This window comes from Babylonia areolata, chromosome 14 (assembly GCF_041734735.1).
Source record: "Babylonia areolata isolate BAREFJ2019XMU chromosome 14, ASM4173473v1, whole genome shotgun sequence".
Lineage (NCBI taxonomy): Eukaryota > Metazoa > Mollusca > Gastropoda > Neogastropoda > Buccinidae > Babylonia > Babylonia areolata.
This window is the reverse complement of record NC_134889.1, coordinates 9329673-9348589: the sequence shown is the minus strand read 5'-3', so window position 1 is coordinate 9348589 and position 18917 is coordinate 9329673. Positions and strand designations below refer to the sequence as shown.

At 42.7% G+C, this 18917-nt stretch overlaps 2 protein-coding genes across 3 annotated transcripts in view; one reads left to right on the top strand and one right to left on the bottom strand.

Annotated features, from left to right (window-relative positions):
- Positions 1 to 7273, bottom strand: part of LOC143289429 (uncharacterized) — a 159706-nt gene extending 152433 nt beyond the window's left edge. Inside the window, exon 1 of the mRNA XM_076598393.1 lies at positions 6971 to 7273. Within this exon, the coding sequence (XP_076454508.1) occupies positions 6971 to 7001 (31 nt within the window). The 5' untranslated portion in view covers positions 7002 to 7273. The remainder of the gene's footprint in view (positions 1 to 6970) is intronic.
- Positions 7274 to 11385: 4112 nt separating this feature from the next.
- Positions 11386 to 17718, top strand: LOC143289468 (uncharacterized). 2 transcript variants are annotated; one of them, XM_076598443.1, is made up of 5 exons: positions 11386 to 11447; positions 14642 to 14763; positions 15164 to 15288; positions 16209 to 16318; positions 17550 to 17718. In XM_076598443.1, the coding sequence occupies exons 2-5, from the start codon at positions 14725 to 14727 to the stop codon at positions 17699 to 17701; spliced, it is 426 nt and encodes a 141-aa protein (XP_076454558.1). In that variant the 5' UTR covers positions 11386 to 11447; positions 14642 to 14724; the 3' UTR covers positions 17702 to 17718. The 2 variants fall into 2 exon arrangements, with proteins under 2 accessions (XP_076454558.1, XP_076454557.1); XM_076598442.1 differs by lacking the exon at positions 11386 to 11447 and adding an exon at positions 12432 to 12504.
- Positions 17719 to 18917: the final 1199 nt, after the last annotated feature.

Genomic DNA, 18917 nt, shown 5'->3' with positions numbered 1-18917 from the left:
TCTATAGATTATTAGATATATATCCAAGCAGACTCGGTGCAACTGATCCTGACAGGACTGGAGTTACCAGTAAACCCACACACTGATCCACAATGCAGCATGGAAACTGAAACCACAACTCTGTCATTGACTAAGTTCTCCTAGAGCAACAACAAAAACAAAAAAAAAGAACACTAAAAAGTAACCTGAATGCATTCTTATTTTCATCATACAACTCAAGACATCAAGAGAGGAATCTACTATACCTTGGAGGACAAAGAAAGAACCCAGACAATGTAAGTAACTGATGTGATAGTTCCACTTCAAGATTTCTCAGTTATTGATCGTAAGCCGTGCTCACAAAGAAGGCTGAACTGTATGGGAGTTCTCTGGGAGAGGAATTCTTCTTCCTTCTTTCTGTGTTTGTGGACAAGCTTTTATGTTCACTCCCTGATCAGTGTACAAGTGGGGTTTTACATGTGTTCTGTTTTTACACTGCTGTTAAGGCAGCCATATCCCATTTTCAGGGGTATTCATATTGGGTTTGTTCATGTTTAAATAATCCACCCAACACTGACATGGTTTCCGAGATTGTTAATGTGTGTCTTTGTGTTCTGCAAGTGTATACATGTCCAAAAAACACCCAACTGTCCTGCCCATCAGGGAGATGGCTCAAATAACCTTTTCCTGGTCATTGTTCCCCCTGCACACCCATCCCTGTCATTGTTCCCCCTGCACACCCATCCCTGTCATTGTTCCCCCTGCACACCCATCCCTGTCATTGTTCCCCCTGCACACCCATCCCTGTCATTGTTCCCCCTGCACACCCATCCCTGCCAGGTCATTGTTCCCTCTGCACACCCATCCCTGCCCGTCACTGTTCCCCCTGCACACCCATCCCTGCCCAGTCATTGTTCCCCCTGCACACCCATCCCTGCCCAGTCATTGTTCCCCCTGCACACCCATCCCTGCCCAGTCATTGTTCCCCCGGAAAACCCATCCCTGCCCAGTCACTGTTCCCCCTGCACACCCATCCCTGCCCGGTCATTGTTCCCCCGGAAAACCCATCCCTGCCAGGTCATTGTTCCCCCTGCACACCCATCCCTGCCCAGTCATTGTTCCCCCTGCACACCCATCCCTGCCCAGTCACTGTTCCCCCTGCACACCCATCCCTGCCCAGTCACTGTTCCCCCTGCACACCCATCCCTGCCCAGTCATTGTTCCCCCTGCACACCCATCCCTGCCCAGTCACTGTTCCCCCTGCACACCCATCCCTGCCCAGTCACTGTTCCCCCTGCACACCCATCCCTGCCCAGTCATTGTTCCCCCTGCACACCCATCCCTGCCCAGTCATTGTTCCCCCTGCACACCCATCCCTGCCCATCCCTGCCCAGTCACTGTTCCCCCTGTACACCCATCCCTGCCCAGTCACTGTTCCCCCTGCACACCCATCCCTGCCCATCCCTGCCCAGTCACTGTTCCCCCTGCACACCCATCCCTGCCCATCCCTGCCCAGTCACTGTTCCCCCTGCACACCAATCCCTGCCCAGTCACTGTTCCCCCTGCACACCCATCCCTGCCCAGTCACTGTTCCCCCTGCACACCCATCCCTGTCATTGTTCCCCCTGCACACCCATCCCTGCTCGGCACTCAAACCTTCACCTAGATTCTCCCCTGACCCCACCCCTCTCCTACCCTCCCGCCCCTCCCACACGTCTGGTCCTCTCGATCTTGGTCAAGGAACCAGATTGTTTGGCCCAGTCAAACAAGGTACCCTGGGGCATGTGCATGGAATGGGGGGTAGGGGGGTGGGCGGGATGGTCCACTTATCAGTTCAGGGTCAAGGAATGGTTCATGAGCTTCACAGCTGTGACTGATCACTCTCACTCATCCTGTCTTTGTGCTGCTCAGTCTCAGTGCCCTCACACTCATCTCCTGCAGTGTTTGTGGTCAAAAGCATAAAGCGTGGGGGATTCCCCAATATACATTTTTATCACTGTGAGTGTCATTGTGACCAAGAATCGAAGGCAACTGTTTACCAGTTTGGGATTCATGAAGCTTTTCCCAATCTTCACAACACATTCTTCATGCAATACAATAGGCTCTGGAGGCTGAGTGATGACATATTCGCCAAAGAAAGTGAGTTAATCTGTAGACTGTTGTGTAGATTGCATGATTAAATCCCACACTTACATATATATGTATTTTCTCCCCCTCCACTAGATTTTGAGTAGTGGTCTGGACACCATTCATTCTGAGGAAACAAAATTATAAACCCAGGTCCAGTCTGTAGCATGCACTTAGTGCACATAAAAGAACCCACGACAACAAAAGGGTTGTACCTGGCAAAATTTTGTTTAAAAATAAATCAATTTTGATAGGAAAACAAATACACTTGCCGGCAGAAAATACTACAAACAAAAAAGTGTGTATTGCACTGTATTTGTATTTTGTAGTGACATACTCTCCATGGGCAGTCTCACATCATGAGTTCATCTCTCTATCAGAGATGCTCAAAACCATTCTGAAAAAATGTAAAGCAAGCAAGCCAAGTAAATGGAAAAGAGGCAGCAAGGTGGGAGAAAGGGGATGGGGAATTTGGGGGGGGGTCAGGAGCTGAGGAGGTGGGGGGATATATGTGAAGAGGAGGAAGTACCATCAAAGAGATGCACGGTCAAACTCATGGTCATATTCATAAATACTCCCAGTTGACTTTTAGAAGTCACAAACATTAAATTAATCAAACTCAAAGCCATCATCATCATCATCATTACTGTTGCTGCAGTTGTTTATTGTAAACTTTGTTGTGTTGATCATTAGATCAACAGCTTCCCCCCTACACCCCAAAACAACAACAACAAACCTCTGTGTGTGTGTGTGTGTGTGTGTACGTGCATGTGTGTATGTGTGTGTGTGTGCGTGTGTGTTTGTGTGTGTGAGTGAGTGTGTGTGTGCTTTATGATATCATCATTATAGCTAGGTGAAGGAGATATCTGATCACATAACTGCCATTCCTTAAACACTTAAACAACCACAACTCTGGCTCCATCACAGAAGTGGAAACTGTAAATTTCAGTAATCAAGACTAAAAATATTACTAGTAGTAATAAGAGGCTGTACAAATTCTCTGACGAAATGCATGAAGCCAAGTGCATGCACTCTGGGGAGAAGCTGACACAGGCTGCCGAAAGTCACAGGGGATGATGACAAATAAACTGTCCATCCCCCAACTTGTAGATCTGCACAACACCAGCCACAGAAGCAATCTGTACAACCTCTGAAAATCAATTTGGAGTACTCACAAAAAATAATGAAAATAAAAAAAATAAAAAAACTATTCTCTTTTCTGTTATCTGCAGTACTACTATGACAAGCTAGTCAGAGCAATAAATTGGTCAACATACAGCACTTTGCTACAACTACCATCTGTACGAGTTTACTCCATAAAAAGAAAAGAAAATAGCAACAGCAATGAATACAGGTCTTGTTTGGTGGTGGTTGTTTTTTCTATCAAAGGATCAGCCTAGAAAACCCACAAACAGAATTTTAAACAGCTTTCAGCTCTGATCCGTTGGCCTAAGAGGGCCCAAAGCAAAACGTGTTATATAAAATTAATAATATCAATAAACTGTGGCTGCAAAGGCAGCTCATAAATCACACACACACACATATATAATATATACACACATGTGTATGCACACACACACACACACACACACACACACAGAGGCAGGACAAGCGTACCTATCACATTTCCATACAAAAATGCCAGGAATGTGGAGTACCACAACAGTGAGGTGTGTGATAAGCCGAATGGGATAATGATACACACAGACAGCCATCTGCTAAATGATCCCAAACGATCACCCTGAGTCATACAATGGTACATCTATCACACAGCCCTGTGAAAAGTCCACAAGCACTTTTACAGAGCACAACGGAGACAGAAAAGAAGAGATAGATCAATCTGCATTTCTAAAGCAGACTTTCAAAAGAGGTTTCACTCAAGAACTTTCTCAAGGATATCATCATAACCATGATATATGAGTGTACATGGTCTGCAAAGTGAAACACTTTTTAATTTTTGATACACAAACATGCACATGATGTATACACATTACACACACACACACACACACACACACACACAGAGTTTTTTTTAAACCTTATCTCTTTCTCTCTAACTCAAAGTCAAACACATGGCATATGCACACATGTACATAACAATAATGAATAATAATAATAATAATAATGTACATTTGAATAGCACCCTTTCTCTCAAACAGCTCAGCGTGCTTTACATGAAAGAATATATTATTACAAATTACACAAATCATTCATGACCACTCTTTCTCAAAACCCTTCTCTTCCCCCAACTCTCTCTCTCTCTCCCACTCTTATGCATCCAAAGTGAGCTGACATGGATGGTGTTGGAGAACGAGGAAGCTGGGAGTGCTTACATAGATAGGTTTTCAAAAGATAAGTTTTTAGTGAAAAGCAGAAATAGAATCGGATGCACGGGTATGATGAGGAAGGTTGTTCCAGATATGAGGAGCAGCAAAGAAGAACAAACGTTCACCATAGGTTTTTGTATTGACACGAACCTACCTGTATACATCCATATAATCATAAGAATATGTGTGTGTGTGTGTGTGTGTGTGTGTGTGTGTGTGTGTGTGTGTGTGTGTGTGTGTGACCTCACCAAAGTAACCCTTTGTGTCCAGTTAAATTCTCAATTCAGTTCAAGATTTTAATGTATACCTACCACATCCACTGGTGAAAACCACCAAAGTCATTAACATAACATGAGAACTTATCTTAGGAGCTAACAGCTCTGGTCAATTTTACAATATAATCTGAAACTATTGTCCACATAGTCAGACTGAAATGTTGCTGCAGCAAATCCCTGGCCTTACGCCTCCAACATTATTTTCTCCCTTAATTTTTTTTCTTCTGTTACTGTCTTCAAGGGTTGGAGATCTGACACAGAAACTCCAGAGGTACATCCTGCATTGCTGCTGAACATCTTTGTTAGGTTAACTCACTGAGCCCTGCACCCCAGCTTAACTCTGGCATCAACATTCTTCACATTGAAATGGTTTTCATAATCACACATTTTATGCATAAACCTCAAAAAAGGGAACGACAGTGGAGTAATGGCCAAGAGGTAACACGTCCGCCTGGAAAGCGAGAGAATCTGAGCGCACTGGTTCGAATCACTGCTCAGTCGCTGGTGTTTTCTCTCCCTCCACTAGACCTTGAGTGGTGGTCTGAACGCTAGTCATTTGAATGAGACGATAAACTGAGGTGCAGTGTAGCAATGCGCTTTCCCTGGGGAGAGCAGCCCAAATTTCACACAGAGAAATCTGTTGTGACAAAAAATGAGAAATACAAATTATACAAGCTTTATACAACTAACTTCAACAGTATTTCTGGATGTTCTGACATCAACATTCTTCTCATTAAAACCACTTTCACAATAAGTGAATAACACATTTTATGCATAAACCACAAAAAAAAGGAACAAACTTACACTATTTCTGGATGTGTCTTCACCTGACTGGGAGGGAAAACAATACATTTCTGTGTTTTTTCCACACGACTATGGCACAGAACCCTGCTGAGGCTGTTAACAGGGTTAAAGGTGTTTTCTGATTCAAAATGCACACAGGGCACCACAAACTAAGCCTCCTGCTGATGACACTAACAGACTGAGTGAAGAGGCAAGCCTCTAGGCTTTGCGGCAGTTGCCTGTTGCCTTTAGTCAAATGGGAACCAACATCATATCACTCCCATGACAATTCCTACAGTGGATATAATTGTTTGATTGCAACAAAACAATGGATACAAACAGAAGCAGAAAAGCAGTCAAAACTGAAAATGAAACCACAAGAACAATTGTATTTTATTTCTTCCTTTAATCTATAATCATTCACAAGGCTTAGTAAGGATCTATATTTCATTTCTTCCTTTAAATACTCACAATTAAGTCATGTTAAGAATTATAATCAATATAAAGTAAACAATGAATCCAAAAACATAGTTTAAAATCTAACCACCTGGCTATCTCAGTTTCCTGGCACACTGCACTGTACACCTTAACCTTTGACACCTAAAAATGACATCCTTCTGTATGTGTTGTCTGGTTGACTTTTAATTAATGGTGATTACACCTAGCAATAGAAAACGCACAGCTGGTCACTAAGGTCTATCAGTACAATAATTTATCAAATCTATAACAGATTAAATCATACATGTGCAAGGCGTAAAATCACTTCTGTATGAAGTTCTTGGTAGTGGTTTTGTTATTTTTTTATCATCTTTTCATAACCACATAATAATACTTCAAGTATTAATAATAAAACAAAAGTTGTTGTTGATGTTGTAGCACTTCATTTAACCTAATTAGACATATACTGACTTACTAACTACGCATGTATTGATCGATAATTACCACTTCTAAATCTGCGGTTAGTCACCTGTCGTTTACTCACAGGTGGGCATTCCTTCTACACGGTTATTTCGTGTACCACACATTCATGTAGGATGTACGTGTACTCAAAACTACAGGGCAGCGGTGAGAGATTTATCAATCTGTACACTACAATTCTTCTGTGTTGCAAAAGTGGGTGAACTGAACAGAGGTTAAAGCAGACAGGTAACTTGAAGCAGAACGACAGGTGCGTTACCTGCTCAATCTTTATAACGTTTCAAAATGCGTATAGCCCGACCCCAACCAACCCAGTTTCCATACTGTCAGCAAGAGCTTGTTCCTTCCAAAACTACAATACGTTCTCAATTTTAACTCAGTAAACGCGTCAATCAACGAAGGAACAGAAAGGGACGAACGTGGCTGAACATGACCGAAAAAAAAAAAGGGGGACAAGGAAAGTTTCCGGAAACAACACACTTCCGACACCCCCACCCCCCACCGCCATCACAGTCGCAGCGGCACCTGTTTGATCAGACGACAAGACGTTCACACACTCACCGGTTAAAAACAAACACTTTGTTTGCGCCATGGCCGCTTTACGCTGCCTTGCAATACAATAAACTCCTCGCAGACGACACTCCAAGCATGTCCACTGTTGACCGTTGCAAAACACTGCCCAACTTTTGTCACAGTCACAGAGCCGTCTTTTGACACCAATGAAACACGGACAGTCATCCCAAGTTCTCTCTCGCTCTCGGACAACAGCTGGGTAATTTGGTTTTAGTGGCCTCCGACGTGAGTGACATTCCTTTCCCACGATGGTATTGTCGCGGCGCGAAGGAAAAGCACTCTTCCCTTTCATAAGGGGTGGTGTTGAATTTAACAGGCACGTGAAGATTTTTTCTTCTTTTTGTTTTCTGATCTTAACTGTTTATTGCTGTCAGATGAATGTGTGCAAACTGTGGACACGCTCATGCGTGTGCATACGTGCGTGCGTGCGTGTGTCTGTGACTGAGTGTGTGTGTGTGTGTGTGTGTGTGCCAGTGTGTGTCCGAGGCACAGTGTGTCAGTCAGCGTCACAGTGTGTGTGTGTGTGTGTGTGTGTCAGTGTGTGTGTGTGTGTGTGTGTGTGTGTGTGTTTGTCGCAGTGTGCTGGTACTGATGTGTCTGTGGCAGTGTGTCTGTTTCTTTGTATAGTTTTTTTTACCACCTGTATTCATGTCAGTCATGTCGTGTATAGCATGTATGTCAGTTCACACACACACACACACACACACTCTCTCTCTCTCTCTCTCTCTCTCTCTTCTCTCTCTCTCTCTCGCGCGCGCGCGCGCGCACGCGTTTTGTTTGTCTTTTTAAAATATGTATGATTCATCATTGTATTTGTTCTCTCAGTCCACTGCCGCCAAAGCTTACGAACAATTACATATGTCACTTACACGCAGTCTTCGTTTCAAGACCCATCCCTTTTTGTTTCTCCAGAATTATGTCTTGTGTCATTCACTGACGGATTAGATCATCAGTTACCGTGACGCTCTTCCTCAATGTCTGCCAGTGGTATTTTCACGGCGATCCCCAAAGACGTCCCAACCTACCACCCACTTTCATACCCCCCCCCCCCCTATCCCTTTTTTCGTGTGTGTGTGTGTGTGTGTTTGTGTGGGTGGGTGGGTGGGTAGGTGGCCGTGGGCGTGTCTGAATGTGTGTGTGTGTGTCTGTATATGTGTGTGTGTGTTTGTTTGTTTGTTGTGTGTGTGTGTGTGTGTGTGTGTGTGTGTGTGCGGGCTTGTGTGTGTGTGTGTGTTTCCGTGCGTATAGTTTTCGGCTTTGAAGGTCTCTTCCTGTTTCAGCGCCGGGGTGTGTGTGTGTGTGTGTGTGTGTGTGTGTGTGTGTGTGTGTGTGTGTGTGTCAGTGTGCGTGTGTTTGTGTGTTTTGGCTTAGTTTTATTATGTTTTTCTTTATCCTGGTTTTCAATGTGGCAATTTTGTAATTTTTTTAATGCAACTGGACGCCTTTGACTTTTCTCATTAGCGTTCGTACGTACGTGTTTGCTTGCGTGTGTGCCTGCCGCGCGTGAGTGTGTGTGTGTGTGTGTGTGTGTGTTGTTGTTGTTGTTGTTGTTGTTGTTCTTGTTCTTGTTATTTTGTTCAGTTGTTTTTTAAGTGACCCGGGGGTGGGTGGAAAAAAAACAACACCTACATTAACTCCTTGTCTCGTTTTCCTGGATAACTAAAATTTCGTTTCGTTTCTTTTCTGCCATTTCTCATCTGCGCACACTCTCCGTCTGCCCTTCAATGAAATGTACACCCGTAAGTAGCCTACATACTTTCGCATGAATAGCCAGATCACATTCAGCCTGACACAGTTCGTTTTCAATCTCAATTCCTTCAGCTGTAACATGCCAGTTGGGAGCTTCAAATGCCGCAGTTTTCATTATCAGTGAACCATAGTGACAAACTGGCTGTCGGCACTGATTTGTTGCCATCTTAGTTTGAAAAGAAAGAAAGAAAGAAAATAAAGTGCGTCGAATGTGTGTGTGTGTGTGTGTGTGTGTGTGTGTGTGTGTGTGTGTGTGTGTGTGTGTGTGTGTGTGTGTGTGTGTGTGTGTGTGTGTGTTCTGCCGGCTCAGTTTTATTATGCTTTTCTTTATCCAGGTTTTCTAGGTGACAACTTTGAAAAAAAAAAAAAATTAATGTAACTGTACGCATATGCTTGGCTTTTCTCATCAGCGTTCGTACGTGCTTGCGTGCGTGTGTGCCTGCGCGCGAGTGTGTGTGCGTGTGTGTTTGTGTTGTGTGTGTGTGTGTGTGTGTGTGTGTGTGTGTGTGTGTGTGTGTGTGTGTGTGTGTGTCAGTGTGTGTGCGTGTTGTTGTTTTGTTGTTGCTGTTATTTTGTTTGGTTGTTTTTTTGTTTTGTTTTGGTTCTTTTTTTTAACATGTCCCGGGTGTGGGTAAAAAAAAGCACGGTTAATTCCTTGTCTCGTTTTCCTGGTGAACTAAAATTTAATTTCGTTTCTTTTCTACCATTACATGTAGTGTACGTGCGCGCACGTCAGCCTATAAGCCTGTGTGTGTGTGTGGGGAGGGGGGGGGGGGCACGGTGGCTGTGTCGTCGGTATTTGAGTCGTTCACGCATAACCTTTTGGTTCTCACTGGTCTGCTGAATCATAATCATTTCTGTTTAATGGCTGTTTTTAATCATTGATGTTTTATTTTGTCTTGTTTTATGCTGTATGCTTTCAGTAGAATGTTCAGTTGAACACTGTATCAGTCAAGTTGACTACTCAGTCAACAAGAGAACTGGTCATTTCTACACACAAAACAAACTAGGAGAAAGGGATGTCGCACTGAGAACCGTGTGATGAGGGCTCTCAGTTATTGATCAGAACAATAATTACCCCCCGAAAACGAAGTATGGCTGCCTACGTGGCGAGGTAAAAAAAACAACAACCCAACAATAACAACAAAAATGGCCATACACGTAAAAGCCAAACGTGTACATAAGAGTGAACGTGGGAGTTGCAGCCCACGAACGAAGAAGAAGAAGATTCACTGAATCATTATAGACTGACCGATTTAATCTAAATGCTTGAAAATGAAGAATTGTGACAAGCGTTGACACTACTGATTTCTACAGTGATAATGACATGCATCCTCTGTGTCAGTCACTGTGTCAGTCACCTCAGTGCCAGCAAAATGAGTATACCTACTGTTCGAGTCCCAGAGTAATTAACACGAGACTGCTAATCAAGTTAGTTAGGCCTGTACTTTCGTCAAGGCAGTGAATATGCAATCTAGCGACTGATCAACCCCTTGTCTGCGTCAAACTGAGAATAATGAACGCACTGAACTACAATGCAGCACTTCGGACGTGAGATGAGAACAAAGCCCAGCACAGAGAAAAAAAACAGAAAAAAAAGAAAAAGCACTTACAAATAACCACTGACGTAGGACTATTGAAAAGTCCGAACAATGACACTTTTTTTTTTTTTTTTTTTTTAACCCACGTGCAGCAACGAAAGTAGGCCAAGTTCAATCGTTTGATCTCGTCACGGAATGGTTGCAAGCCGCGGCGGTACTGACACTGCGTTCAGTTATTGATCGATCAGTCATCCATTATCTGTCAGTGTGTTACAAACAGCATCACTGAGTGGGTGTCGAATGGACTTGATCGAGGACTGATGCCATGGAATCAAGACGATTCTCTTATTATTCTCATCAGTTGGTTTGTTGTCTCAGGTCTTCACAAGATCGAAAATGAATCAGGACATGCACGCATTCACTCATTTCAGCGCCCCCCTCCCTCCCCTCCCCCCGTCCCCCCTTCACACACACACACCGACAAGGAATGGTGGAAGCTGTGGAGGGTGGGGGATGGGGGTGGAACAGTTCATATGCAGGTGAGCTCAGTTTAGCATCAGGAAGAAGAGGTGGGGTGGGGATGTAACTGAGGGGGAGGGGCAGGGGGAGACCCGAGAGTCGTGGAGTATCCGCTGTGCCGTGTCGTGTTGGTGATGTTTTTGTGTTGGGTGCTCTCAGACTGTGTCAGTTCCGAGTGGTCAGCCGTGCAGCCGGTTTGTAACGGAACTGGTGGGTCTGAGAAACATGAAACAAAAGCACATAAAGTGTGTGTGTGTGTGTACTCAGTGATGTGTGTGTGTGTGTGTGTGTGTGTGTGTGTGTGTGTGAGTTCAGTGTGCTTGAGTATGTGTGTTGTACTAGTGCGTGACGCATATAGGTCAGTCGTGCGTCAGTACAGTATGTCAGTGTGCCAGTGTGTGTGTGTGTGTGTGTGTGTGTGTGTGTGTGACAGTGTGTGTGTGTGTGTGTGTGAGCGCCGTGTGCGTGCTTGATGGAACTGGTCACACTGACTGCGGACGGCGCGGTGCCAGTCTTCATGCACGCTGGGCCCGTGAGTCACTAAGTACATTTGGTTACTGTGTGGCTCAACCTAGCGGAGGCAGGCCGGCGTGAAAAGGACTGATGACGGAGGTTTTTTTTTCGTATCATGTTTCCGGCAACTGGAGAATTTGAAGGTTAATTCTGTCAAGAACAGTGAGAGATTTAATCAGTGCAGTTTACCGAGAACTTTTAAAGTGTGACCGTCCGTGACTGCCGCGGTATACCCAAGATGTCAAAACTTATCTACCGATGAACCTAGATAGACATTTAAAGCCACAGTGTGCGATGACAAGATTCACTGATTTGGCACTATGAAATAGCCGCCGGCTGTAGTCACTGGTGCAAAATGAGGCTTAACTTATCCGTGATAAATGTCATCAGTAGCCTAACCAGTAGAAACCGACGGGATTGAAGAGACATGAGGCCATGTAACTGAGGAAATCATAAGTTACTATAATAGGGTCAGCAGTGGTGGTAATTTTGAAAGCTGTTTTAAAGGATCAAGTAGACACATAGTACTGCCGACGGTGATTTGGCCCGGCGGCAGGTCAGTATTGTGACGGATCAGTCCGGCCGGCGGCTCGGGAGTAGTTTTAAGTATTGTGATAATTTTTTTAAGTATCGTGATATGATAATGCATTTCTGATATAAGGCATGCGTAGGCAGTCTGTGATGATTATGTGTCAGTGTGCCGCGTGCCGGGTGTCCGTCACCATTGTGTGTGTGTGTGTGTGGTGTGCGCTTACATCAGAATTAAATTGTGCTTGAGTGTTTGGCCGTTGGCTGACTGTAAAAGGTTGTGCATGAAAGTTTTTTTTCCACTTTATTCAGTGTTTATATGCATGTTTTTAAACTGATCGGTTTCAACATTGTACGACACAATCAGCTGAGCATGCTTTGCGGCATAGAAAGGTTCTTTATAAATAATTTTATTGAATTATTATTATCATTGTTATAACTGTGCAATAAACATTCATGAATACTACAACTGCTTGCATGTACTTTTTACATTTTTATCACACACACACACACACACACACACACACTTGAACTGCACCTCCGTAATCTTGGGAAACGGAAGCACACTGGGTAATGGGGGATTCAAGCGGAAGTGGGCAAGGGGAAGTAACTTTCACAGTTATTAATGGTGCATGTGTTTGTTGTCGATGTGAAACGTGCAACCGAAGAAAGGTGGGTGACACACATGTTTTAGACATTCGGAAGTTAAAGCAGTCTTACTGGTTCATTTTCACTGTGCTTACATATGTAGTAATTTCAACAGATTAAAGACGGAGACGATGAGAGATTAGATTAACAAATACTTTCAGGATCGTTCCCGTGGCCAACAAAATTTAATGTAATGCTCATGGTTTATGGGACCAAAAAACGGAAAAAAGCAAGATGGTGGCTCTTTAGTTTAGTGATTGAATCCGCATCAAAATTGAGTAAAATAACGTACATAAAAAGAATGATTTACAGTGCTTGTAAAAGAAAACATAATATATATTTATCCCACAAATAAAAGGAGACCGATATTGAAGGGGACATAAAAAAAAGGCCGTGAGGCCTAGGCAGTCAAATGCCAGTCCCTACACTACTACTACTACTACTACTATTACTACACTACTACTACTACTACTACACTACTACTACTACTACTACTACTACTACAAAGAATCGACGAACTCCACTGAAAATGGGTTACAGCATCAACTAATGGTATTGATATCGTTTCATACATGCACACATTTTTAATATTGCTGGTAAAATAGGTTCCTGGTTTTCCCATTTGATAATTCTTTAACCATCAAATCGACATTAAATAATAAAATATATTAAACGCTGGTAAAGTTTATATATTTTGCGTACTAAATTCCACGGCACTTTATTCTTCCTTCAGGTGAACACCTTCATCTTGTTGAAGATTACTTCACACAAGTTTCAGAATGGATACTTTAAGGAAAAAACAAAAACAAAAACAAAAAAACTTTATGTTCAAATTTTGTGCTGGACTGTCTCTACCGAGGGTTCAGTTGCTGCACTGCCTGGGAGCACACTCCACTCCAGGTTGGTCCTTGGGAAGAATGAGTATTTTTGGTACTCCGTTCTGAAGGAGGGGTGGGGTAGGACTGGGAGTTGGTGTGGCAGGCTCGGTGTCTACCAGGAACTTGGGATGGAGTGTGGCTGTCAATTGAAATCAGTTTGTTATTGAACTTGTATTCTTCATGCCTGCTTTGCAATATAAATGTATATATATTATACATTTTTCATGTATATATTGCAAAGCAGGCATGAATCATATGAAAAAAAACGTTTTACCCACTTCAGAGTGGATGTCCAGGTTTAATCTAATCAAAGGTCTTTAATATCACCTCTTGATGTAGCATATTTATGAAAATGAGTAACAAATTATTGAGCACTTTAACATAGCCTACAAAAAAAAGTTCTTGGGTAATCCTGCTACTAAAATTATTCTTTTTCTTTTGTTGCACAAATAGCATCAGTTTCCTGATGATTCTTGTCATGGTTGGTGCCAGTGCATGCTGGGTATTTCTGTTTCCCAAACCCACCAAACTGTGACATAAGAATTAATAAGATGATAGTATGATCAGATGAGGATCCTTAAATTTTAACGTATGTTTAAAAAAAAAAAAACACACAAAAAAAAAAACCCAGAAGAAGAAGAAAGAAATGTTGTCAGTTGATCTACACACACAATGAGAAAGCAGATTTAGATACATGTAACAGCATGTCTGCATGTAATGTTGATTAGGCACATTGGGACAGTCTCTGCCTTAACAAGCCAGGCAACAGTATACTGGAATGAAACCCAGAACCTGAGGATTGAAAATGAAAATTGATGTTGTAATAGTTATTATTTGAACTACTGGACTATAATGGAAATAATACATGTTGTAATACTAATAGTTCTTATTTGAACCACTGGACTTTTGGTAGTACTGATCCATCAGTCCAGACTGAAGTCCATTTTGGCTGTCTTCCCAGAGCTCTCTCTCTCTCGCTCTCTCTCTCTCTCTCTCTCGGTCGCTCGCTCTCTTTCCCTGTCCGTCTCTGGGATTCTATGTAGGTAATGGGCATTACAAGGAAGTGAGTGTCCATGGGTTCAAGCCCCACACACTTTGTGAGGTTTGCTCAGGGATTGTTTGATTGTGAAACAGAATACAAATGCAAAATTTTTCTGTACTGGAATAAAACCCAAGGCAAAACAAAATTAGGCTGGTACTGCTCAGTGGTGACACTGAGGAGAGCGGCTTGAATTTCACGCAGAAAAATAAATGGTGACAAAAAGATTTTATTCTGTTTTCAGATTCTCTTGACTTGAGTGTTGACAACAGAACCTGATTGAGAGATTTGGAAAGGAATCCACTAATATACCGGAGAAGGATCATCATGGGTGTCTTTGGTCAACTGAAGAATAAGAAAAAGACAGTAAGTGCATTGTTCGTCGGTTGATTTGTTGTTGGTGTTGACGCTTTAACTTAGTTTAAGTGCATTGTTCATTGTTTTTTTGCTTTTTTTTTTTTTTTTTTTTTTTTTTTTTGACTCAGCGAGTGTTATATTTTCTTGTTTAATGCAGTATAATTGCTGATTTAGAAAATATTTACAATTCAGAACTGAAAGTGAAACATTCATGACAAAGACTGTGTTCCATCTATAATAAATGTAAATGCAAACACAAGCATGATCTCTTTATGTGTAGACTTTTTAGAATATAGGTTACGATCTGCCTTCCTTTGCCTACCAAGACTCAGAGGATATGAATTCAGGATGGCCATAAAAGGCTATGGGACCTAACTACCACCTTTAACCTCTGACCTAATGTTGACAGGACAAACAGAGGAAGACGATGAAATGGCGGCGACGACAGCGCTCAGTAGCCAAACAGAAGCACCAGCCAGACGTGAACGTGGAAGACCTGGAGCTCTTCAGCAAAGACATGATCAAGAACAAGATGTAAGTGTGGGAATCCCTCTGGGCTGGAAAACACAATGTGGATATGACTGTGTTAGCACTATTATTTTTGTGTGTGCATTTTTGTGAGCTTGTGTTGTGAATGCAAATTTGGTAGAAAAGTAAAGAAAACAAAAAAAGAAAAACTTGCATATCTCAGACTGTCAGAATCGAATGAATTCATCAGTGTATATATTTGAAGGCAGAACTTGTTACGTGACAAGTTATCACAATTATGTGGTAATATTGGTACAGCTGAACTTTTATTTTTCCATTCCCCCTCTCTTGTCCCCCACCTTCTCCTCCCTCCACCCCTCCCTGAGCCTGCTGCCTCTGTAATTGAACAAAATGAGGAAAAATTATAATAACACTTTTCCAGACTTTTTCTTCATGTTCCAGTTCAGCATACTGAGTTACCTTTCTGTTACAACCATCTGCCCGAAGATCTAGTCATCAGCCCCATCCATATGTAATATGCAGCTTCTGTTCAGATGTGTGTGTGTGTGTGTGTGTGTGTGTGTGTGTGCAGTGTGTGCATGCACAAGTTTTTAATTATATTGATATGCACTTGTATGTATCCTAATTTCTACTGTATCTGTGTTTGTGTATGATTTGCGATTTATGTTCGTATCTTGTTATGTACTATCCCCCCCAATATTCCTTGTGACCCTGGTACACTTGGTAATAAAGACATATTCAGTTCTATTTTGTTCTAGCGTAATTATTTTTGTCAAGAAATGTATTGCACTTTTTTTTTCTTTTCTTTTTCTTTTTTTCTTTTTTTTAAAATCTGTGTGCAATCTGCTTTGTCTTTAGTGTGAGAAACTAAAATGCGAGTTTGTTTATTCATTCAGTGATATTCTTTAGTGATGCCAGTGAATTTGGATGTGTTCTCAGTTGAGTGTGTACAAAATTGTGTACAGGAAGAACTTGAAGAACAACATCAATTTGTCCAATAAAAAACGTAACCGCCTGTTGAAGAGACTCAGACACGGACAACGGCAGAAGGAGAAAGTGGAGGCTGATACAGATGGTGTGTATTTGTGTGTGATGGATGTGTGTGTTTTAATAAACCTTTTATTTGTGTGGTGTATGCATGTGTATGTATGGATGCATATGTGTGTGTCTGTGTTAAGGTTTAAAGGTCTTTCTTCTTCTCCTTCTGCGTTCATGGGCTTCAACTCCCACGCTCACTCGTATATACGTGAGTGGGCTTTTTCCATGTATGACCGTTTTTACCTCGCCATGTAGGCAGCCATACTCCGCTTTTGGGGGTGTGCATGCTGGGTATGTTCTTGTTTCCATAACCCACCGAACGCTGACATGGATTACAGGATCTTTAACGTGCGTATTTGATCTTATGCTTGCATGTACACATGAAGGGGGTTCAGGCACTGGCAGGTCTGCACATATGTTGACCTGGGAGATCATAAAAATCTCCACCCTTTACCCACCAGGCGCCGTCACCGTGATTTGAACCTGGGACCTTTAGATCGAAAGTCCAACACTTTAACCATTTGGCTATGGCACCCGTCATTTAAAAGGTCCAAGGTCCCATGGTCTTTTTTTTGCCATTGGGACAGTGGATTCCTATCCACTGTGTCTAGGGGTCAGCATAGGATGGAAGGGCCCAGTTCTTATCTTGTCACTGTTTTAACCTTCCACAGTCACACCATGTTGAAACAGACCTCCAACCCTGATCACTGGTGAACACGGAATTAAAAGTCCATGGCTTAGTCGATTCTTCCACGGTGCCCCAGATGCTATAAATGTGTGTGTGTGTGTGCGTGCGTGCGTGCGTGCGTGCATGCGTGTGTGTGTGTGTGTGTGTGTGTGTGTGTGCATTGTGCTAGTTTCTGTGAAACACGTGCTCATTTACTGCTGGGATCTGCATGACGTTAGACACAGACATTACACGGCAGATTCTCTGAAGACGTTGTTCCCTGATGACCCTCCATGGACGCTGATGGACTTCTTGAATGAAGTGAACATTTTTCATTAGATTAGAATGTTTAAAAAAAAAAAAATTTGGACTATTTGAGTGAAAAGATTTAAGCAGTGATAAGTTTTTATTATACATTTTTACCCTTGACTTGAAGTAGATGCCAACGTGGTGATAGCCTTGAGATGGCCTTTGTGGTCGGCCAGGCTCTACGTTTAAGCACCATGATTTGATGATTTGATTTGTGTTGTTATCTGGTCAAAACCTTCCCTGTTAATATGCTCCATGTTCATAATTTTCTCTGATTTCTTTTTCTCTCCAGAGCAAATGGTTGACATCGGCTCCAAGAAGAGTAAAAAGGTCAAGGTCAAAGGGTCCAAATCATCAACCAAGGTCAAGGCCTCCACATCAGCTGCTGCAGACCTGGGTGATGATGATGATGATGTGGAGATGGAGGACGATGACAGTGAATAAAATGTTGACTTGTACAATGGACTGCTGGTCTTTTCTTCTCTCCTGGTTTCTGTTTGTTTTCATCACATTTTTGTCCTTCGGATTTTTTTCTGAATCTTCTCCTGTCTACGTTTCTGTCTTTTTTTTTTTGCGCACACATATTAACATGTTTTCTTTTGACAAGTGTATGTCACCTTTCAACAGCACTGTTCTTCCATCTAAAGACTTGAAGACTCTTTATGGCCTGTGTGTTAGGTTTATGTGTAAGTTAGGCATCTGCTCCATGTTTTTTTTAAAATTACAGCAGATTTAGTGTCATGTTCTGCATCTGTAGGGTACGTTGCTATCGCCACTATGATGTAAACACAATGGTGGGGGGAGTGCGCAGACTAGCACTAGTGCTGTCCTGAGAGCCGTGCTTTGAAGCTCTCGACAGATGTTGCTGTCACCATTGCCTCGTCCAGATGGTTCCAGTCACGAACAGTACCAATAAAGAAGGAGTTTCTGAACTGCTCAGTCTGAGATCTGCCTACTACAAAGGATCTTGAATTGTTCCTGATGTGATTGGAGATGGCGCTTGTTGTGTCGTATTCTCTAAAGTCGCGAGGTTTGATGCGACGTCCTTCTTTGTGTGGAGTCAGGAAACCAGTAGGCGGTATGGCCGGTACTAACCCCTCAACCACCTTGTACAGAAAAGTTAGGCGTAGATCACTTCTACGTTTCTGTAGTGTTGGCAGCTGCAGGGCAGATAACATATTGGTGATGGCACCGGGGGTTCTTGTGGTGTAATCGCCAGTAATAAACCTAGCTGAGAGGCGTTGGATTTTTTCTAGTTGGTTTATATCTTGCTGTAGGTATGGGGACCAGATGATGCATCCATACTCTAGGAGTGGGCGGATGAGGGCTAGATATGCGTTTTTCTTGCAGTGTTGAGGAAAGAAGCGCAGGTTTTTGTGGAGAAAGCCTAGGGTGTTGTTTGCTTTCGTCGAGATGTTGGCAGTGTGGGTGCCCCACTTCAGGTCATTGGAAAAGATGATGCCGAGGTATGGGTTGGAGGAAACATGTTGGAGTGGGGTATTACAGAGGGAGTAGTTGTAGTTGGAGGACTGTTGGATGCTGAGGATATAGCATTTCTTTGGGTTGAATTTCATGCCCCAGTCAGAGGCCCAGGTTTCAAGCAGGCAGAGGTCATTTTGAAGTTGTAGGTGGTCTTGAAAGGTGTTTATTTCGTGGTATA